Source organism: Anopheles nili, chromosome X (genome assembly GCF_943737925.1).
Source record: "Anopheles nili chromosome X, idAnoNiliSN_F5_01, whole genome shotgun sequence".
Lineage (NCBI taxonomy): Eukaryota > Metazoa > Arthropoda > Insecta > Diptera > Culicidae > Anopheles > Anopheles nili.
Genome location: NC_071293.1, coordinates 12,870,367 through 12,895,305, shown reverse-complemented (window position 1 = coordinate 12,895,305; position 24,939 = coordinate 12,870,367). Strand labels below are relative to the sequence as shown.

At 37.7% G+C, this 24,939-nt stretch overlaps 1 protein-coding gene across 1 annotated transcript in view; it reads left to right on the top strand.

Annotated features, from left to right (window-relative positions):
* Positions 1–18,701, top strand: part of LOC128728994 (protein sidekick-like) — an 85,505-nt gene extending 66,804 nt beyond the window's left edge. Inside the window, 8 exon segments of the mRNA XM_053822644.1 lie at positions 1,140–1,227; positions 3,490–3,603; positions 3,657–3,957; positions 4,249–4,786; positions 15,670–15,748; positions 18,003–18,116; positions 18,170–18,422; positions 18,470–18,701. Of these exon segments, the coding sequence (XP_053678619.1) occupies positions 1,140–1,227; positions 3,490–3,603; positions 3,657–3,957; positions 4,249–4,786; positions 15,670–15,748; positions 18,003–18,116; positions 18,170–18,422; positions 18,470–18,701 (1,719 nt within the window).
* Positions 18,702–24,939: the final 6,238 nt, after the last annotated feature.

Here is a 24,939-nt window from a genome sequence, read left to right as displayed (position 1 = left end):
GGGTTCACTCCCAAGGCTTTTTCTTGGCCTTGCTAGAAATTTCCTTACCCATATAGAAAATCTACAGTCGTAAAGGTTATTTTCTTTCGCAGCTCATACTCCATCATGCAAAAGAATAATTACCGCCTAGCTTACTCTGAAAAAAAAAATTTATTTTATTTCTTTTTTTTTATTGTTGGCTACGATTATTTTCGTAGCAGTGGCGATGAGCCCAGATTGCCTAGAGTCAGAAAGAACGCAAAGCTTTAGATACGATTTCCAGAGGAAATGGAGACAAAAGATACTTACCACTTGCCGACTATGCCGATAGAAAATGTAAACAGCGTCGCACTGACGCTCCTCTTGCAAATTGCGGCAGTCTAGGCATTTATGATGGAGGTATCTTGCACAATATCTACATTTTTTCTGTAAATTGACTACACGAAAAGAAATTAATGTCACAAAACGTTCACTATGAGCTTCACTGTAACGAGAAGCGGTTTTTAATGATACTTACTTGGGCAATAATATTTTTTAGGTCTGCGATACATACTACTGAAAGTTCCTTTCTTGACGACGATTTGTTAATGAATGATTTGCGTTGCTTACGTTCATTACTTGTGGATTGTCATATTGCTCTTTCGTTTTTTTCTATTTCAGTCTTGCGATGACGTTTTGTGATAATTGGAAATGTCACATGGTGGGTTAGATAAACATTTTTCACTATCGAAAAATCAAACGCGAAAATAAAATTAACCCATTTTGCTCGCAAAATTTAAGCACATATCTGTGATTTTTTATTAACTATTTTTTTTACTATTTTATCTATATACATTATTTTTATTTACTTAAGACAAGATTATTAACTGCTTCTCATACAGCTGTATGTTGAGAAATACTAGGCAAACTAAGCAACCTCATGAAAAACCTATGATACAATTTTTGTATATTTTCAGATCACATTGCATGCTAAAAGTTGTGTTTCGTTACTTTGCGTACCATTTCATCCCAGGTGAAAATCAGTTGTGTTAACTGGAGCTGGTAATTTCGTATAAAGTTATTCATTTCGTTCTTGTTCGTCGTTGCGAATGCGATTGTAGGTAAGTTTCCCTACCTCGAACTTGTACATCGTGATTTATCGATATTTGTTTTATTCACAGATTTCGGACATCAACATAAGTGACATGAGTGATAGCGAAAACGATGCTAACCAACAGCAATTGTTAGAATTTGCACGGCTCGATGCTCGTATAACAATAAATAACGCTATGATCTACATAATCTCTGCATTGGAACCGAGGAAGAGAACAAAATATCTGCACAAACTTTCTACTCTGCACTGTTTTGTGCGCGGCTTATTTACACTGGAAGAAATAGCAGACCTGGAGGCAAAAGCTCATCGAATTGTAATAAAAGCGGTTAGGGAGCGTACACTATACGAAAGGATGAGGACTAGAAGACGCCTTCATCGATCGGGAAACATTTATCCTGCGATAGCTTCGGATTCGGATACCGAATAAAACGATCAAATTAGAAATAGATTCACTACAGGCTAGGTAACATGATGTCTATGGGGTTAGAAGAAAACGCGAATGGATAATTCTTTAATTCTTTATATTCACTAGAGCGATGTTATTTGGTTGTTTTGCATCTTTCCATCTCCTGCGTTTGCAAGATCACGTTAATGGACGTAGCAGGAATGGAGTAATCGATGTTTGAAACAGGAACACACCAGCGGATAAAATAATAATCAAAATTGCCGACCAATAGAAAACGTTGCTCACTTATCTTCAATAAACGTACTGCTGCTGTATGTTCTCATTGCTTGCTCAGCTGCTGACTTCTAATTGGTGGAGAGGCGTGTAACCCTTTCGGACTTGATCAACGAGTTTGTTACTTTATACATGTGTGAAGTGTTTTACTTCATATTTTAGGTATGCAGAAGCGGCAGAAATACAAAATTCAGTAAAGCCTCAAACAGTAGCAGCATTATTTCGCCTGTGGAATACTCATAAAAACTCTATCTGTATGTTTTGCTGATAAATTTCATCGAACTTCTCAAAATGAACAGCAAATAAGCATAAGCTAAGATTATTTCCATGCATGAGATAAGATGCTCTCCATCGTATCTCTTTCTCTGTCTCTCTTATTCTTGAATTGTATAATAATGTATTTCACAATTGAGTTCTGTTGAGTGCTCTTGATTTTAGCCCATGAGGGGTAGTAGAATCTCTACCGATGAGAAGTCATCAGTTGAATTGAGTTGAGTAATCATAATCACCGAGCGGAACGAGCACGAGTAGTTCGAAAAAATATAAGAAAGCTAACTCAGATCATATTGAATTTCGACGAGGCAAAGGAAAGTAAGATAAGCTGCGAATTTTGGAGTAATGTAAAAAGAATCTAAGGCCCAGTATCATTGTCCGTTGCTTATATAATCAATTGCATGACGACACATTCGCATTCTGTTTCACGTCAGTTGGATGATACCGGCGGAGTTGATAGTTCAAACTCTTTGAGTCAGAGTACATTAGTAATTGAACAGAGAGGTTGACTCTGTGATTTGCGAGCGGTTGAGACTATCGTGCAACAAATTTTTTTCGCGTTTTAGGGTTGAAGATTGGAATATTGCTTTGTTTCTTTGTTAAACGCCGTTTGCTGCGAAGGAAATGTAAACCGATTTTTTAATTGAGATACTACTTTTAGTATATTTCATTATATTTCAAGCTCAAGTACAGTGTTCAATGCTTTTCAAGCATAATTTTATCAACTGAGGTTTAATAATATTTGAACATAGATATTTGTATTATAACAAGCATATTTAAATCAACTTGGGCTTAATCATAGTTGAAAACAAATAATAAATGATTTTATTGGTATTGAAACAAGCATTTTTTGTAACAAGTGGGCCTTCCTCATATTTGAAAACAATGACATAATTTATATAATAGAGAAGGTCAATATTTTTGTCAATCAGTAATACATGGGAAATATATGTTATACAATAAAAATATTGTTACTCCCCGAAGCGATTGGGAGAACTGTTAAGATCGTTGAGCTCTGGAAAAAAGGCAGGCTGAAAATCGAGAGCGAGTATAAAAACAATCAAACTGCCTTGCGAGAGTGCGAGCGGAAAGATGTGTAAGAAAACAACCCAAACTAAACTCACTGAAAAGCATATGACCTCAGATAGTCGAGCTTACAAAGAATTGGTTATCTTTTGAATATGTTAATAGTGACTCGTAGGGGTATTTAAATATAGAAGGATATACTCTGTTTCGCAAAAAGAAGAAAAAGAAGAAGAAGATGAAGAAGAATAAGAGGAAGAAAGATCCGGGAAAGACAGAAGGAAGAAGATACTACTTCACAAAAATATAGGCTTAAAGTTTAGCGAGGTTCACCGTCCGATCTGAGCAACGTCGTGAAGCAGCCATAGGAAGGTACAAGATCGCAGCTGTTCGTGAGTTGTTGTGTGCTGATGCTGATCTGATCCTTTATGTTCTTTTACAGCATTATCTGGCCCACCAAGGGGGTTCGTCGGTTCAGCTCGATCGTCCACCGAAATCATTATTCAGTGGAAACCATCGCTCGAGGAGCTCCGAAATGGGCAGATTCTTGTTGCCGGTTGTTCGGATACAATGCAAGTCCCTGGAATTATCGTAATATCACAAACGAAGCTCAGCGCAACTACTTGATTCAGGAGCTGATCACGTGGAAGGACTACGTGATCCAGATCGTGGTTTACAACAACATTGGCAGTGGAGCATCCACAGGCAGTGGTCTCAGTGTTAGTGGTACTGCTGGTGGTGTTGGAGGAACATCTCCTGGAGGTGGCAGTAAGATCGCCGTCGAAATGACTGACGGGGATATCGAGCAACCGGTCAAGACGGAGATGAAGGTGTTGACGGTGCCACCGAATCTACTAGATCCGTTCGCCGAACAGAGTGTCGTTTTGGCGGGATTACACAAGCATACAGAGTACATGAGGCGGTACCTTCAATGGACCCGGTTGTGGTTGAAACCAACGCGACTTTGTCGACGACGATCGTGGTCCGGTGCACTGAGGTGCAAAAGATACATCAGAATGGCAACTACACCGTCACCGCGACGTTGACTGAGCTGAAAAAGTACGTGCAGTACGACATCCAGGTGTTGGCGTACACGCGCCTTGGTGATGGCGCTCTCAGTACACCGCCCGTGCGTATTCAGACGTTTGAGGACACACCGGGTCGCACCGTCGAATGTGTCCTTCCCGGATGTGTCCTTCAGCATGGCACGCATCATCTGGGACGTGCCAGATGAACCTAATGGAGCCATACTGGCGTACCGCGTCACGTACCTGTTGAACGGCTCGCAGGCACTTAACTTCACGCAGGAGTTCCCACCATGCGATCGCACATTCCGAGCTACACAGTTGCTCGCTGAGCGTTACTATCTCTTCAGTGTGACGGCTCAGACGCGGCTAGGTTGGGGCAAGACCGCAGTGGCACTGGTGTACACCACCAACAACAGGCAGATCCCACAGGCGCCTTCAGCACCGCAGATCTCACGCTCGCAGGTGCAATCGGAGCAGATTACCTTCAGCTGGACACCAGGACGGGATGGGTTCGCACCGTTACGCTATTATACGGTTCAGTGCCGCGAGAATGAGGGCTCTTGGGCGCTTATCCCGGAGCGTGTGGATCCTGCGGTCACGGCATATACCGCAAGTGGCTTGAAACCGCATACGCACTATCAGTTCCGGATACAGGCTACGAACGATCTGGGGCCTTCTAGCTCTCACAAGGGTGAAATTGACTTATCACACGTACACTTACACATACACACAAGCACACGAGAATGAACTATGTGATAATGATGAAAAATATGGCTTTGCAAAAGTACACGAGCAGCATATAAAGGGATGGCTACATGTGTATATTTTGGACGCGAACGTCGTGTTCGATTGTGTTCTACTGTATCGATTTTATACCTGGTTATGTCACGTAGATTGGTGTTGTAGCTTTGTAGCTAGTGTATAAAATTGCATGATAACTTACTAACAAACATTGCTCTGTGTCCTATATATTACTACATACGTATTTTTTTATTTTCTTCACAGTGAACATCGTTCGAGATCGAGGACTATCTAAAATGGTTTCGTGAGCAACAAGTCGTTTCATTTTTGTCCACAAAACGGTAACTACATTTTCTGCATCCTTACATTCATTTATGAGCATCGCCGTGTATTCACGAAGTCAGCGTAGTGATGCGGTTCCATTAAATTGTATGACATGGGAAATTTAGCCTCTCACTCACAACCCAACGGCAATGCTAACTTCTTATAACTTTCACATTTTTGTTGAAACATTTATCTTTCGACGCTCCTTACACTTTTCGCCAAATAACACGATTTCCATAAGTGTCATAAATGTAAACTGTTGGTAAAATTTAAAACATTACTGCAAAAAATGTTTCGTTTGAGAATTCATTTAGCTCTTTCCACATTGAGACCTCCGAGACAAAGAGTGTTGAATGTTGACCAAATGACCAGTTGTCATGTAAGATGATGTTTGTATAATACCAATGTAATTTACACAACCTCAGGAAAAAATGATGGATTTTTCGATGTACATCGAAGCTATTGTTTCACATAATATTGCACATAATATTGTTTAAAACATCGTTCTAGACATAAATGCTCAATGTACAGAAATTTAATCGTTTTTTCTGTTGCACTTTTCCAACTTTGCCATCGTATATCTCAGAAACAACTAAAGAGAAAGCCTTATAATTTTCGCTTTTTGTAAGTGCTCTATTTCGTAATTCTCAACCATGTTCAAAAGTATTCCACAATATAAGTTTATCATGGGTCTCTGAACGAGTTTGTCGAAACTGTCAATTTTATTTTTCATAAGTTTATTATATTCATTTTAAATTTGACGATACAAGTTTCCTTTATGAAAACGTTTACTATTTACTATTTGTTTATAATTAATGGAATCTTTTTATATCATACCACTTGACATCCAGAAAGAGCTTAATCAGAATTAAAAAAATAGTTCATGAATGTTTTGTAAAATATGTGGACAACATTGGAAGTCTTTTGCGAGAAAAAGATCAAATTTACCTTTGTTCCTATATTTTCTAGTGATTATCAATGTACAATTACCGATTTTCGATTTTTCTTAAATCTGGTTCAGATGCTTATTTTATGTTTTGTATAAAAAATAAAAAATTTGAACTTCTCCGATGGAAGAAAAAGGGAGGCTACAACACATTCACATCCCTCCCCTTAGAATCAATAACGTTAGTTAAACATATACATTTTCATTCGCAAATTAACTTTAACTTATACATTCAACTACCCCTCGAGGAGTATTAAAAGGAATGGGAGGCTCCTATATATTTCCTCTTTGCATACTCGCTTCTCATCATTCTCTATGCAATATATGGTTAAGTATAAACCATCTGGTAAAGACCAAACTGGGACAAAATAATTTTATATTGAAATATTTACTCAGGTATACAAATTTCGTCCGACTAGTTTTAGTGTTTATCATTTATATACAAAATCATCTATATACAAAAATCAACGGAATTACAATTCAACAAACGGAAAGCAAATGCTTAAAATTACATATGTTGTCTGGTTTAACTAAAATTTGGCCAGTACACTTCAACTCAACCCATGCAGTTTCCTGGAAACTAATAAAATTGTTCAAAAATAGAAATAATTCATTTTAGATTTATCAATGAATGATTTTTACATCATGGAGGGCATAAAGATGCCCGTTTGCATAATAAACAGATATTCTCACAAATTCAAAAGTCGTCAACAGACGGTTCAGTTTCCTCCACCTCTTCTCTCTTCACTCATCGGTTTAAACTAAGACACTAAACTCCACTGAACAACTATTGTGTTATCACTTAAAACGTGTGCTATTTTGCGAACAGGAAAAATATTATTCAAGCTATAAACCAAAATAAGGTTAGGCATCAACTCCGTAAAATTCCTTTTTCAATCACTATGTTGAGTTGCATTTTGTAGAAAATGCGATTTGAAAATATTCAAAGGACTACTAAAAAGTCCTTCTAAGGCACAAAAAAAGGAGAGAGCGTGTAGCTTTGAGAGCTAAGAAGTCAAATGGCAGAGATTAATGATTACAATCACGGAACAGTGTTTTGAAAGTGAGTAGCATTACAGGTGTAATATAGCACAGGTGTAGCAGAAGAGAAAATTGCAGCAAGGCAGCGTAAGCAAATACAAGATTTTCAAAAGCTAAAGTTAATGCCATGAACTCAATGTTTGAAACAACGCGTTATTTTGCTTCACTGTTAAGGTGGGACAAATTCAAGAACACAAATAAAGGATTTGAGAGGTGTTTCCATAGATTGGATGAGGAAAACAATGGCTATAGACAGTAGCTTTTCAGAGCAATAGCAGAAAGGCCAAAGATTGGGTAAAATTATATTGGTGAGAACGAATTGTTCTTACGACAAGAGGGGCTTGAGAAGAAATGGTGGTTGTTAAACAGAGAGGGAAAAGAGGATTTGATATAAATTCCGATCGTTGAATGATATTGTGGTCAGGGAACATAAGTAGGATGTAGGAGATAAAGAAATTTTGAAAAGGTAAGGTATAGCAAATAGTATTAAATGTCTCAAGAACGCGAGAGAATATGAGTGTAACGATATTGAAAGATCATTGAAACAAAGCTAGGAATTAATTGAATCGAATGAATGCAAATGGAAATTGAAGAAAGATTAACAGACTCATCAATGTTTGTATTACACAAGTATTCGTCAAATACCCCTGACTGTTCTCCTTAAGCAACAATAGCCCGAATTAAATCGAGTTAATCAGCTAGTTTAAATATATGACCATACATGTTCGTTGTGTGAAATATAATACTCCATGTTTTTTTAATAAGGAAATAGTTCTAGTATTTAATAATGCAAGATGTTCAAAACAACGAACAACATACACAGCACGTACATCACGTATAGAGCATAATAAAAGTTCATTAATTTTGAAAAAGTCTCGACGACAGCAGAATCCCTTTACATCAATCAATAAGATCAATAGATCGCACCTCGCTGGTGATTGTTTCCGGCCTCGTGCTTTTTCACTTGCTTATTTGTCGCTTAAATCTCCCTCCTTTGTACGGTCAACACCTTGGGCAAGGAGAAACTTAAATTTCATGCAGCGCGATGGAGTTGCTGTCTATCAAATCGGTGACTTGCGATAATGGAAAATCTTTTGCCTCCAAAAGGGGCGCTATAAATACTCTCGCGATGACGTACCTTCATCTTTCCGCGCGTGTTCATGTGAAAGGACTAATTGACCAGCTATGACTCTGTCTGGCCCCAAGCAATTACCAAGATGATGATTTGTAATGATAGTAAATTTTCAATAATACGTTGGGCGTAATAGGTGTTGTTAAATTTGTAAAATCACTAAAGATCCATGCCTCTCTCTTAATAAACGGGAAAAAATTCAAATTAAGCGAATTGCGGTGTGTTTAATTTCCGACAAGAGGCCCTTGCAATCACGAAAGTTTCACCAACTGTTTCTGGCTATAGCTTTCTGCAATTACTGCTAGACACTCTCTTGGCTCCATTTGCTTTCCGAAAGGCCACAACCAAATGTAGCAATAAATCGACCAGGTGGAAATGAATCTTGAAAAGAATATTGCGTCCGATTTTGATATTGCGGGACAGCTGCTATATGCCTTAATATTGGATTGGATTGTTGACACCTCTAGAAAGTTCTACGATTGAACTTCTTCTTAACACGTCCTCGATATTCTCAGATGCGTATCTGAGTACTATAAATATTAATAAGACATATACCTGTGGTATCGATCGACAAGACGGGCTATTTGAAAGGAGAAGATAACTCAGAATTCATGCTTGACCATACATTTTTTCATTGCATTTTTAGATCTTATTGGTTTGACAAAATGGTTCCTCGAAATTCATTTTATCTAACTTACTCATGTTAGTAATCTAAAACTCTGTTAAAAGCTCATAGATCAAGTAGTATTTTTCGTAGCACTGATTTCAACTCGTCCAGCGTATTAAAATCAGAGCAAAATAATTTAAACAATGCTTCAATCAAAAAGATCAACTCAACTTTTTTCGTTATTATTGCATTCAAACGGGCGTCATGCACCGCCTCATGTGCATCAATAATCGACAGAATTGTTAGCAGTTTCATTTCATCTATTGTCAATTCGCGGTTGATAGGTGGAGTTTGCTCCATCGTTGGTCACTGCAAATGTAAATCGTCCCTTGCGAGGAAAAGCTTATAAAATAGGGTATGGGGCGGATATGTATTTAAAATTACGTAGGATTATACTAGCTTAAGGCTGTTTGATGCTGCGAATTCACGCTGACTTTTTTTCTCACACACAGCTTCCTTCAGCATGCAGTCACGTCAAAGCATCACACGTTAATAATGCAATCGGCTAGAAACATACTCATATATAAGGCTAGTTACACGCTCTCGCTAATTTCGTGACAGTGCCTGACTCTACCACAGCTGTAAATGTTGTAACGTTGCTCCGTAATGCACTGTACTCCCCACGTATATGTGAGTTCGTGCTGAAGCTTTCAAATGCAATCGTGTTAAACGATCAAATGCATATCATTTCTATACTATCTGGAAAATCTGTGACGAATCATTTGAGGGCCTTATTTTTTCCTAAAGAGTGCTAGAGATCTCGGTCTCGGTCGAAAATATTATCGATATTATCGATATTCTTTACGGTCGAAAAATATAAATACATTATGACTCAGTTCTGCAGTAATTTTGTTTCAAGCCACTATACCGAGCAAACATTAGACGACTATCTGTGGCACAACAGCGCTATGAATGAGCTCCATTGTCTTATCCTTGGACTTGTTGTATGGAACGACGATCTCTCGCACACCAGTGCTTCAGCGCCCTTCAGCGTGTTGGTTATTTTACGAAGCGACAGCATAGCTGCTTTGAATGTGATTCGTCTCGTGTGTAAAATGGGCTTTTAAGCAATTGCAGGAGCAGATGTGCAAAAAGTCGTACCTGAGGTTGTCTTAGCTTGGAACTGTTGATGCTACGAATTCAGATTGGCTTAGTAACACGCTCTCGTTCACTTTGCAACAGTGCCTGTCTCTGTTATGGCCGTAAAGACTTTCAGTGTATAGCGGCAATTTTCAGTGCACGATCTCGTGGCGCACGTTGTTTGCACAATTTGAGGAAAGCCTTTGGCGAATTACTTCTAGCCTTTCTACAAAGGGTTGACCTAGGCTTAGAAAGTAATTTGAAATGTTCTCAAGTGAACGTTGAAATGTGACAATCACGACAGAAACGAGTGGTGAAATAAAGTTTCCCTGAGTGTACCCTTATGCAAGATACTGTAAGTGAGTTTTCGCAGGCTCCATCGACCTCTTTAACTCACGTAATTCGTATACACAGGTACGTAGAGTGGAATGTGACAGCCCCGGGATGTTTTAGAGTGGGATGTAGGTTGCACGATTTTCACCGGAAGCGAACATCGAAGTCACGATCATTGTCTCAAATTTTCTCCCACCTCAAGTCAAACATATCCAAGCAACACAAGTTTTTTTTTAGGTCTATTTGAGCTTTAATTTGATATAAAAAACAACAAAAAAGCTGGCATTTAGTCATCAGCGCGAACTCGCCCGTAGATTATCCCTGTACTTGATAAATCGAACGTACATACAAGACGGGTGGTAATGGGCGTACAGCTCCATGGGATCGTCGTCCAGCTCACAAAGCTGCAAACCATTACCGCACATGAAACAGAGTCTATATAGTCTTCGCTGTCGATTTCCCTTTTATTTGACAAATTACTATTTCTTATCCATGATTACTAATTTATATTTCGATAAAAGAACTGATTCAACAATTCCTGAAATTGTTTGTATAAATATATTACAAACTAACTGATAAACCCAATTTCCCGAGGTTTACTATTTCGTTTCATTCATCTTTCTCTGGAGCTTTTGAAACACATTTTTCAAATAGCTATACTATGCTTTTTCAAACTATCTTGAACTCCTTTTTTAACAAATCTACTCTTTTAGTCATTTCAGCTACCCAAGAAAAAAATTTATATCAAATCTTCTCTTCTCTTGTTTTTACACAACAGTCATTTCTGTACATATTTTTCGTTTAGTATGATAAACCCGTTCTTGTCAAAATGTTTCTGCCTAATCTATGGCCTTTTGCACGTCATAAAATATATAAAAGCTTTTGTTTATGCCTGGTGTTTTCCACATCCACCCTTTCGAAACACCCTTTTGGTCCATTATAATTTTTCTTGGACCCGTCATATCAATCCCTCTACATAGCAATAAGGAAAACAAACACGTTGTTACATCCAAAGCATGCATGACGTTGACATTTTTTCTAGTTTTCTTTCGTATACGCTTAATTCATCATTCATACTACCTGGATACAATTGTCCTTTTTTCCTTTATTATTCACCTATATAGCAGTTCTTTTTCAAAACGCCATTCCGTATATGTAATGATCACTCTCTGTAAACTAAACTTAATTCTGTTTACTTCAACCATATTTCCTACGCAACTCTTCAAAATTAAAACTGGAATCATACGGAAAAAACGTATAGCGTTATTTATATCTATATGACGAAGAATATTTTGCACATTTATATTCTGACATACATCGCGAGATTAGTGTCTAATTTAATTGGTGAAGAATTGCAGGAAACTGAACTGCTGGATGGCGGCATTACATTTTTGTGAATTTCTTTTATTCCGCAAACGACCATTCATTTTCCCTTCATGATGTAAAAGTCTCTGGTTTAAATGAAAAAAAAAAAAACATTTCTATCGCTAAACGTGTTTTGAACATTCCAGGAAGTGAGGACTGTAAGAGCTCTCTTATGCCCCATTTCCGCATTGAGGAAGCTCATACTTTGCTACTTCTTGCATGTACTATGTTTAAGCGAACATGCAAAGTTTTTGTATAATTAGACAACATATTATGTTCTAACATTTTTTTCCAATTTTGCGAATATGAATTGAATGTCGTCCCACTCATTTGCTCCCCTGCAGTAAGTATGAACTTTTAAGGACTTTTTTTCCTCATTTCCTTTAAATAAGTCACGATTGGTGTGCTCGATCATATTTTCCAACACTCTATCAGGAGGAGCATGAATAGGAGCTTTTGTTTCTCTTCGGTTAGGGAACAGAAACTTCACTACTAAACATTTTGTGAAAGAAGAATCGTCTTTATTGCTATGATCGAAACATTTTGTTGGTACAGATACAGACAGGTGGCTCTGTGGAAACTCCTCTTTGTTTCCCAACGGCGTGTATGAATCTACGTCGCGTTATGAACAGTAAGATGCATTTGTATCAAGTTTCAATCGAATTAAAAGCCGTATTTATCAAAATTTTTTCTTTGGTTTAGAAGCAGGGACAATCATTTGATCCTCATTTGTAGAACTAAAATTTTAAAACAATTTGTATTCGGTGATAACATTTGAGTTGATTTTGACGACATTTGTTCTCTTAAGTGAATATTTTGTGATGAAAAACTATACCATATCCCCTTTTAGCTGGAAACTGGAAAACTTATACTTCTTCACAGAAACTTATACTTATACAATAGATAGTTTTAAGAAGCGCATACGCAATATTTAGGACAAATCAGATGACAATGTGTATATGAAACTTTTGTATTTTGCAGGGGACAGGAAGGTTTGGCTTCTTTACAAAAAGACTTATAAAACATGTTCAGACAAATAGGTCATCATCTGAATTTTTTAAAGCTATTAAAAGGCATACATATTGTTTCATAATTGATGTAGAGCTAATAGGGGTAGAGGTAGAGTGGTACAGAAGATGCCCTATTTCGTCGGTGTAACGGATGCTTTCGGTTTTGCTCCAAAAAGTTGAAAGTAGCATGTTTACCGTATTGCCGAAAAATCTGTCATCGGTTGTACTTTTGGCGAAAATAATAGACTTTTTCGACGGACAGGTTGTATGGATGCCCCGCTTATTTCTTGAGCGGGGTGGTTGAAACTTTGGACTCTTTTGCAACATATAAAAAGAAGCATATGTTCTAAATTTCGGCCAGATTTGTGTCTTGTAATTTTAAGTGAACAACATAGCTTTTTTATGGAGGGTTGTATGGGAGCCTCCCTTTGTTTATCATAGAGAGTTGAAACTTCGCCAGTCTTAGTTGTAAGTAATGAAACGCCTATGTACCAAATTTCAGATAAATTGGGCATCAGTTGTTAAGTGAATATTCAAGAAATGAGGTTGTAAGGGAGCCCGCTTTTTGGGAGGTTCTAAAACCATAAAAATCAAATCCCTAATTCGAGACCATCATACAAATATATGCCAAGTTTGGTGCGAATCGGTCACAACCAACATTGAAGCGCGACCATAGGCATAAATAAATAAAAAATCATTGCATACATATATATATATATATATATATATATATATATATATATATATATATATATATATATATATATATATATATATATATATATATATATATATATATATATTAAATTAATTTATTAGTATCTAATAATATATTGTATTCGATGGGTAGTTATTACGCATTTCCTGAATCTACAAAATATTTAATTATAGCCTCACGTTTATGGTTAGGCTTGAATAGTTTAGACTTAATTTAACTTATGAGTTTGGAAGAACCGGAACAGTATCATCGCTAAACAGATCAAAACAAGTTTGTAAAGGCAGATAACATTAAACATTTGAAATATGTTGATTACTGTTTTTGTGTTTCTCGTTTGTAACTCCTCAACTGTTGATGGTTGTTTTCTGCAGTGGTAGATTCGGAGCACGCCCAAAGGTAGAGCAGTTTAGGTTGACTGCACATGCGTTGTAAATCGAGAGCTGCAGCTGTATTCAGGTGATGTTTGGTTTAGCTATTATAAAAGGAACGCAAGAGCGAGAGGTCTTAAATGTTCTAAGGTGAGTCGTTTGTAACAGCAAAGGAAACCAACTCCATTGCTGTTGTTAATGGCAAAGAGAAGCTTGATGAAGTTTGGAAGTAACAAACACGAAGAGAGTTTGTTTTCGCGGAGCAAATTTCATGGCCCCTTTTATGTTGCCCTATGTTGGCTAGAAAGCATAAGCATAGGCCATAAGTGAGCAGGTTCAACCTTTATGTTAGAGAGGGAAACAATGTTGATATATGCCTTGATTGGCAAACAGTGTCCGTGTAAAAATCTGATCAATTTCGTATACAACGTTGTTAATATGTTTCTAAAAACCAAGGAAGATTTCTGGATTCCAATGTTGATATAAGCTAGATTATTTGACTTTCAAAATAGCAAAAAAATATTACAGCTGAACAAATCGTTGAAATAATGTACACAAATATTATTTACGGTCGAAAAATATAAATACATTACGACTCAATTCTGCAGTAGTTTTATTTCAAGCAACTGTACGGACAAAAAACATTGAAGGCGAACGCTACGGTTCAGCCCCTATATCCCCTAAAGAGAGATTTACTCCCAGGGGTTCACTGGGGCTAGGGGTTCACTCCCAAGGCTTTTTCTTGGCCTTGCTAGAAATTTCCTTACCCATATAGAAAATCTACAGTCGCAAAGGTTATTTTCTTTCGCAGCTCATACTCCATCATGCAAAAGAATAATTACCGCCTAGCTTACTCTGAAAAAAAAATTTTATTTTATTTCTTTTTTTTTATTGTGAAGGGTTATGGCTACGATTATTTTCGTAGCAGTGGCGATGAGCCCAGATTGCCTAGAGTCAGAAAGAAAAAAAAAAGCTTTAGATACGATTTCCAGAGGAAATGGAGACAAAAGATACTTACCACTTGCCGACTATGCCGATAGAAAATGTAAACAGCGTCGCACTGACGCTCCTCTTGCAAATTGCGGCAGTCTAGGCATTTATGATGGAGGTATCTTGCACAATATCTACATTTTTTCTGTAAATTGACTACACGAAAAGAAATTAATGTCACAAAACGTTCACTATGAGCTTCACTGTAACGAGAAGCGGTTTTTAATGATACTTACTTGGGCAATAATATTTTTTAGGTCTGCGATACATACTACTGTAAGTTCCTTTCTTGTCGACGATTTGTTAATGAATGATTTGCGTTGCTTACATTCATTACTTGTGGATTGTCATATTGCTCTTTCGTTTTTTTCTATTTCAGTCTTGCGATGACGTTTTGTGATAATTGGAAATGTCACATGGTGGGTTAGATAAACATTTTTCACTATCGAAAAATCAAACGCGAAAATAAAATTAACCCTTTTTGCTTGCAAAATTTAAGCACATATCTGTGATTTTTTATTAACTATTTTTTTTACTATTGTATCTATATACATTATTTTTATTTACTTAAGACAAGATTATTAACTGCTTCTCATACAGCTGTATGTTGAGAAATACTAGGCAAACTAAGCAACCTCATGAAAAACCTATGATACAATTTTTGTATATTTTCAGATCCATTTGCATGCTAAAAGTTGTATTTCGTTACATTGCGTACCATTTCATCCCAGGTGAAAATCAGTTGTGTTAACTGGAGCTGGTAATTTCGTATAAAGTTATTCATTTCGTTCTTGTTCGTCGTTGCGAATGCGATTGTTGGTAAGTTTGCCTACCTCGAACTTGTAAATCGTTATTTATTGACAATTGTTTTATTTACAGATTTCGGACATCAACATGAGTCATAGCCAAAACTATGCTTACCCACAGCAATTGTTAGAATTTGCACGGCTCGATGCTCGTATAACAATAAATAACGCTATGATCTACATAATCGTTGCATTCGAAACGAAGAAGAGAACAAAATATCTGCACAAACTTTCTACTCTGCACTGTTTTGTGCGCGGCTTATTTACACTGGAAGAAATAGCAGACCTGAAGGCAAAAGCTCATCGAATTGTAATAAAAGCGATTAGGGAGCGTACACTATACGAAAGGATGGGGACTAGAAGACGCCTTCATCGATCGGGAAACATTTATCCTGAGATAGCTTCGGATACCGAATAAAACGATCAAATTAGAAATAGATTCACTACAGGCTAGGTAACATGATGTCTATGGGGTTAGAAGAAAACGCAAATGGATAATTCTTTAATTCTTTATATTCACTAGAGCGATGTTATATGGTTGTTTTGCATCTTTCCATCTCCTGCGTTTGCAAGATCACGTTAATGGACGTAGCAGGAATGGAGTAATCGATGTTTGAATTAGGAACACACCAGCGGGTAAAATAATAATCAAAATTGCCGACCAATGGAAAACGTTGCTCACTTATCTTCAATAAACGTACTGCTGCTGTATGTTCTCATTGCTTGCTCAGCTGCTGACTTCTCATTGGTGGAGAGGCGTGTAACCCTTTCGGACTTGATCAACGAGTTTGTTACTTCATACATGTGTGACGTGTTTTACTACATATTTTAGGTATGCAGAAGCGGCAGAAATACAAAATTCAGTAAAGCCTCAAACAGTAGCAGCATTATTTCGTCTGTGGAATACTCATAAAAACTCTATCCGTATTTTTGCTGATAAATTTCATCGAACTTCTCAAAATGAACAGCAAATAAGCATAAGCTAAGCTTATTTCCATGCATGAGATAAGCTGCTCTCCATCGTATCTCTTTCTCTGTCTCTCTCATTCTTGAATTGTATAATAATGTATTTTACAATTGAGTTCTGTTGAGTGCTCTTGATTTTAGCCCATGAGGGGTAGTAGAATCTCTACCGATGAGAAGTCATCAGTTGAATTGAGTTGATTAATCATAATCACCGAGCGGAACGAGCACGAGTAGTTCGAAAAAATATAAGAAAGCTAACTCAGATCATATTGAATTTCGACGAGGCAAAGGAAAGTAAGATAAGCTGCGAATTTTGGAGTAATGTAAAAAGAATCTAAGGCCCAGCATCATTGTCCGTTGCTTATATAATCAATTGCATGACGACACATGCGCATTCTGTTTCACGTCAGTTGGATGATACCGGCGGAGTTGAGAGCTCATACTCTATGAGCCAGAGTATATTAATAATTGAACAGAGAGGTTGACTCTGTGATTTGCGAGCGGTTGAGACAATCGTGCAACAAATTTTGTTCGCGTTTTAGGGTTGAAGATTGGAATATTGCTTTGTTTCTTGGTTAAACGCCGTTTGCTGCGAAGGAAATATAAACCGATTTTTTAATTGAGTTACTTCTTTTAGTATATTCCATTATATTTCAAGCTCAAGTACAGTGTTCAATGCTTTTCAAGCATAATTATATCAACTGAGGTTTAATAATATTTGAACATAGATATTTGTATTATAACAAGCATATTTGAATCAACTTGGGCTTAATCATAGTTGAAAACAAATAATAAATGATTTTATTGGTATTGAAACAAGCATTTTTGTAACAAGTGAGCCTTCCTCATATTTGAAAACAATGACATAATTTATACAATAGAGTAGGTCAATATTTTTGTCAATCAGTAATACATGGGAAATATATGTTATACAATAAAAATATTGTTACACCCCGAAACGATTGGGAGAACTGTTAAGATCGTTGAGCTCTGGAAAAAAGGCAGGCTGGAAATCGAGAGCGAGTATAAAAACAATCAAACTGCCTTGCGAGAGTGCGAGCGGAAAGATGTGTAAGAAAACAACCCAAACTAAACTCACTGAAAAGCATATGACCTCAGATAGTCGAGCTTACAAAGAATTGGTTATCTTTTGAATATGTTAATAGTGACTCTTAGAGGTATTTAAATATAGAAGGATATACTCTGTTTCGCAAAAAGAAGAAAAAGAAGAAGAAGATGAAGAAGAATAAGAGGAAGAAAGATCCGGGAAAGACAGAAGGAAGAAGATACTACTTCACAAAAATATAGGCTTAAAGTTTAGCGAGGTTCACCGTCCGATCTGAGCAACGTCGTGAAGCAGCCATAGGAAGGTACAAGATCGCAGCTGTTCGTGAGTTGTTGTGTGCTGATGCTGATCTGATCCTTTATGTTCTTTTACAGCATTATCTGGCCCACCAAGGGGGTTCGTCGGTTCAGCTCGATCGTCCACCGAAATCATTATCCAGTGGAAACCATCGCTCGAGGAGCTCCGAAATGGGCAGATTCTTGTTGCCGGTTGTTCGGATACAATGCGAGTCCCTGTAATTATCGTTATATCACAAACGAAGCTCAGCGCAACTACTTGATTCAGGAGCTGATCACGTGGAAGGACTACGTGATCCAGATCGTGGTTTACAACAACATGGGCGGTGGAGCATCCACAGGCAGTGGTCTCAGTGTTAGTGGTACTGCTGGTGGTGTTGGAGGAACATCTCCTGGAGGTGGCAGTAAGATCGCCGTCGAACCGACTGACGGGGATATCGAGCAACCGGTCAAGACGGAGATGAAGGTGTTGACGGTGCCACCGAATCTGCTAGATCCGTTGGCCGAACAGAGTGTCGTTTTGGCGGGATTACACAAGCATACAGAGTACATGAGGCGGTACCTTCAATGGGCCCGGTTGTGGTTGAAACCAACGCGACTTTGTCGACGACGATCGTGGTCCGGTGGACTGAGGTACAAAAGATACATCAGAATGGCAACTACACCTTCACCGCGACGTTGACTGAGCTGAAAAAGTACGTGCAGTACGACATCCAGGTGTTGGCGTACACGCGCCTTGGTAATGGCGCTCTCAGTACACCGCCCGTGCGCATTTAGACGTTAGAGGACACACCGGGTCGCACCGTCGAATGTGTCCTTCCCGGATGTGTCCTTCAGCATGGCACGCATCATCTGGGACGTGCCAGATGAATCTAATGGAGCCATACTGGCGTACCGCGTCACGTACCTGTTGAACGGCTCGCAGGCACTTAACTTCACGCAGGAGTTCCCACCATCCGATCGCACATTCCGAGCTACACAGTTGCTCGCTGAGCGTTACTATCTCTTCAGTGTGACGGCTCAGACGCGGCTAGGTTGGGGCAAGACCGCAGTGGCACTGGTGTACACCACCAACAACAGGCAGATCCCACAGGCGCCTTCAGCACCGCAGATCTCACGCTCGCAGGTGCAATCGGAGCAGATTACCTTCAGCTGGACACCAGGACGGGATGGGTTCGCACCGTTACGCTATTATACGGTTCAGTGCCGCGAGAATGAGGGCTCTTGGGCGCTTATCCCGGAGCGTGTGGATCCTGCGGTCACGGCATATACCGCAAGTGGTTTGAAACCGCATACGCACTATCAGTTCCGGATACAGGCTACGAACGATCTGGGGCCTTCTAGCTCTCACAAGGGTGAAATTGACTTATCACACGTACACTTACACATACACACAAGCACACGAGAATGAACTATGTGATAATGATGAAAAATATGGCGTTGCAAAAGTACACGAGCAGCATATAAAGGGATGGCTACATGTGTATATTCTGGACGCGAACGTCGTGTTCGATTGTATTCTACTGTATCGATTTCATACCTGGTTATGTCACGTAGATTGGTGTTGTAGCTTGCTTTATAAGTAGCTTTGTAGCTAGTGTATAAAATTGCATGATAACTTACTAACAAACATTGCTCTGTGTCCTATATATTACTACATACGTATTTTTTTATTTTCTTCACAGTGAACATCGTTCGAGATCGAGGACTATCTAAAATGGTTTCGTGAGCAACAAGTCATTTCATTTTTGTCCACAAAACGGTAACTACATTTTCTGCATCCTTACATACATTTATGAGCATCGCCGTGTATTCACGAAGTCAGCGTAGTGATGCGGTCCCATTAAATTGTATGACATGGGAAATTTAGCATCTCACTCACAACCCAACGGCAATGCTAACTTCTTATAACTTTCACATTTTTGTTGAAACATTTATCTTTCGACGCTCCTTACACTTTTCGCCAAATAACACGATTTCCATAAGAGTCATAAATGTAAACTGTTGGTAAAATTTAAAACATTACTGCAAAAAATGTTTCGTTTGATAATTCATTTAGCTCTTTCCACATTGAGACCTCCGAGACAAAGAGTGTTGAATGTTGACCAAATGACCAGTTGTCATGTAAGATGATATTTGTATAATACCAATGTAATTTACACAACCTTAGGAAAAAATGATGGATTTTTCGATGTACATCGAAGCTATTGTTTCACATAATATTGCACATAATATTGTTTGATACATCGTTCTAGACATATATGCTCAATGTACAGAAATTTAATCGTTTTTTCTGTTGCACTTTTCCAACTTTGCCATCGTATATCTCAGAAACAACTAAAGAGAGAGCCTTATAATTTTCGCTTTTTGTAAGTGCTCTATTTCGTAATTCTCAACCATGTTCAAAAGTATTCCACAATATAAGTTTATCATGGGTCTCTGAACGAGTTTGTAGAAACTGTCAATTTTATTTTTCATAAGTTTATTATATTCATTTTAAAATTTGACGATACAAGTTTCCTTTATGAAAACGTTTACTATTTACTATTTGTTTATAATTAATGGAATCTTTTTTTATCATACCACTTGACATCCAGAAAGAGCTTAATCAGAATTAAAAAAATAGTTCATGAATGTTTTGTAAAATATGTGGACAACATTGGAAGTCTTTTGCGAGAAAAAGATCAAATTTACCTTTGTTCCTATATTTTCTAGTGATTATCAATGTCCAATTACCGATTTTCGATTTTTCTTAAATCTGGTTCAGATGCTTATTTTATGTTTTGTATAAAAAATAAAAAATTTGAACTTCTCCGATGGAAGAAAAAGGGAGGCTACAACACATTCACATCCCTCCCCTTAGAATCAATAACGTTAGTTAAACATATACATTTTCATTCGCAAATTAACTTTAACTTATACATTCAACTACCCCTCGAGGAGTATTAAAAGGAATGGGAGGCTCCTATATATTTCCTCTTTGCATACTCGCTTCTCATCATTCTCTATGCAATATATGGTTAAGTATAAACCATCTGGTAAAGACCAAACTGGGACAAAATAATTTTATATTGAAATATTTACTCAGGTATACAAATTTCGTCCGACTAGTTTTAGTGTTTATCATTTATATACAAAATCATCTATATACAAAAATCAACGGAATTACAATTCAACAAACGGAAAGCAAATGCTTAAAATTACATATGTTGTCCGGTTTAACTAAAATTTGGCCAGTACACTTCATTCAACCCATACAGTTTCCTGGAAACTAATAAAATTGTTCAAAACTAGAAATAATTCATTTTAGATTTATCAATGAATGATTTTTACATCATGGAGGGCATAAAGATGCCCGTTTGCATAATAAACAGATATTCTCACAAATTCAAAAGTCGTCAACAGACGGTTCAGTTTCCTCCACCTCTTCTCTCTTCACTCATCGGTTTAAACTAAGACACTAAACTCCACTGAACAACTATTGTGTTATCACTTAAAACGTGTGCTATTTTGCGAACAGGAAAAATATTCTTCAAGCTATAAACCAAAATAAGGTTAGGCATCAACTCCGTAAAATTCCTTTTTCAATCACTATGTTGAGTTGCATTTTGTAGAAAATGCGATTTGAAAATATTCAAAGGACTACTAAAAAGTCCTTCTAAGGCACAAAAAAAGGAGAGAGCGTGTAGCTTTGAGAGCTAAGAATTCAAATGGCAGAGATTAATGATTACAATCACGGAACAGTGTTTTGAAAGTGAGTAGCATTACAGGTGTAATATAGCACAGGTGTAGCAGAAGAGAAAATTGCTGCAAGGCAGCGTAAGCAAATACAAGATTTTCAAAAGCTAAAGTTAATGTCATGAACTCTATGTTTGAAACAACGCGTTATTTTGCTTCACTGTTAAGATGGCACAATTTCAAGAACACAAATAAAGGATTCGAGAGGTGTTTCCATAGATTGGATGAGGAAAACAATGGGTATAGACAGTAGCTTTTCAGAGCAATAACAGAAAGGCCAAAGATTGGGTAAAATTATATTGGTGAGAACGAATTGTTCTTACGACAAGAAGGGTTTGAGAAGAAATGGTGGTTGTTAAACAGAGAGGGAAAAGAGGATTTGATATAAATTCCGATCGTTGATATGATATTGTGGTCAGGGAACAGAAGTAGGATGTATGAGATAAAGAAATTTTGAAAAGGTAAGGTATAGCAAATAGTATTAAAAGTCTCAAGAACGCGAGAGAATATGAGTGTAGCGATATTGAAAGATCATTGAAACAAATCTAGGAATTAATTGAATCGAATGAATGCAAATGGAAATTGAAGAAAGACTAACAGACACATCAATGTTTGTATTACACAAGTATTCGTCAAATACCCCTGACTGTTCTCCTTAAGCAACAATAGCCCGAATTAAATCGAGTTAATCAGCTAGTTTAAATATATGACCATACATGTTCGTTGTGTGAAATATAATACTCCATGTTTTTTTTAATAAGGAAATAGTTCTAGTATTTAATAATGCAAGATGTTCAAAACAACGAACAACATACACAGCACGTACATCACGTATAGAGCATAATAAAAGTTCATTAATTTTGAAAAAGTCTCGACGACAGCAGAATCCCTTTACATCAATCAATAAGATCAATAGATCGCACCTCGCTGGTGATTGTTTCCGGCCTCGTGCTTTTTCACTTGCTTATTTGTCGCTTAAATCTCCCTCCTTTGTACGGTCAACACCTTGGGCAAGGAGAAACTTAAATTTCATGCAGCGCGATGGAGTTGCTGTCTATCAAATCGGTGACTTGCGATAATGGAAAATCTTTTGCCTCCAAAAGGGGCGCTATAAATACTCTCGCGATGACGTACCTTCATCTTTCCGCGCGTGTTCATGTGAAAGGACTAATTGACCAGCTACGACTCTGTCTGGCCCCAAGCAATTACCAAGATGATGATTTGTAATGATAGTAAATTTTCAATAATACGTTGGGCGTAATAGGTGTTGTTAAATTTGTAAAATCACTAAAGATCCATACTTCTCTCTTAATAAACGGGAAAAAATTCAAATTAAGCGAATTGCGGTGTGTTTAATTTCCGACAAGAGGCCCTTGCAATCACGAAAGTTTCACCAACTGTTTCTGGCTATAGCTTTCTGCAATTACTGCTAGACACTCTTGGCTCCATTTGCTTTCCGAAAGGCCACAACCAAATGTAGCAATAAATCGATCAGATGGAAATGAATCTTGAAAAGAATATTGCGTCCGATTTTGATATTGCGGGACAGCTGCTATATGCCTTAATATTGGATTGGATTGTTGACACCTCTAGAAAGTTCTACGATTGAACTCCTTCTTAACACGTCCTCGATATTCTCAGATGCGTATCTGAGTACTATAAATATTAATAAGACATATACCTGTGGTATCGATCAACAAGACGGGCTATTTGAAAGGAGAAGATAACTCAGAATTCATGCTTGACCATACATTTTTTCATTGCATTTTTAGATCTTATTGATTTGAAAAAATGGTACCTCAAAATTCATTTTATCTACCTTACTCATGTTAGTAATTCATAGATCAAGTAGTATTTTTCGTAGCACTGATTTCAACTCGTCCAGTGTATTAAAATCAGAGCAAAATAATTTAAACAATGCTTCAATCAAAAAGATCAACTCAACTTTTTTCGTTATTGTTGCATTCAAACGGGCGTCATGCACCGCCTTATGTGCATCAATAATCGACAGAATTGTTAGCACTTTCATTTCATCTATTGTCAATTCGCGGTTGAAAGTCGGCGTTTGCTCCATCGTTGGTCACTGCAAATGTAAATCGTCCCTTGCGAGGAAAAGCTTATAAAATAGGGTATGGGGCGGATATGTATTTAAAATTACCTAGGATTATACTAGCTTAAGGCTGTTTGATGCTGCGAATTCACGCTGACTTTTTTTCTCACACACAGCTACCTTCAGCATGCAGTCACGTCAAAGCATCACACGTTAATAATGCAATCGGCTAGAAACATACTCATGTATAAGGCTAGTTACACGCTCTCGCTAATTTCGTGACAGTGCCTGACTCTACGACAGCTGTAAATGTTGTAACGTTGCTCCGTAATGCTAAAGTGAAATGATAGCGTGGGAGGAAAATTTCAGAGTCGTTTTATGCTGAGCTGCATTGTACTCCCCACGTATGTGTGTGTTCGTGCTGAAGCTTTCAAATGCAATCGTATTAAACGATCAAATGCATATCATTTCTATACTATCTGGAAAATCTGTGACGAATCATTTGAGGGCCTTTTTTTTCCTAAAGAGTGCTAGAGATCTCGGTCTCTAGCACTCTTTAGGAAAATATTATCGATATTATCGATATTCTTTACGGTCGAAAAATATAAATACATTATGACTCAGTTCTGCAGTAATTTTGTTTCAAGCCACTATACCGACCAAACATTAGACGACTATCTGTGGCACAACAGCGCTATGAATGAGCTCCATTGTCTTATCCTTGGACTTGTTGTATGGAACGACGATCTCTCGCACACCAGTGCTTCAGCGCCCTTCAGCGTGTTGGTTATTTTACGAAGCGACAGCATAGCTGCTTTGAATGTGATTCGTCTCGTGTGTAAAATGGGCTTTTAAGCAATTGCAGGAGCAGATGTGCAAAAAGTCGTACCTGAGGTTGCCTTAGCTTGGGACTGTTGATGCTACGAATTCAGATTGGCTTAGTAACACGCTCTCGTTCACTTTATAACAGTGCCTGTCTCTGTTATGGCCGTAAAGACTTTCAGTGTATGGCGGCAATTTTCAGTGCACTTTCCACGTATACATGAGTGTGCGCAGGAGCTTTCAAATCCGATTGTGAGACGATCTCGTGGCGCAAGTTGTTTGCACAATTTGAGGAAAGCCTTTGGCGAATTACTTCTAGCCTTTCTACAAAGGGTTGACCTAGGCTTAGAAAGTAATTTGAAATGTTCTCAAGTGAACGTTGAAATGTGACAATCACGACAGAAA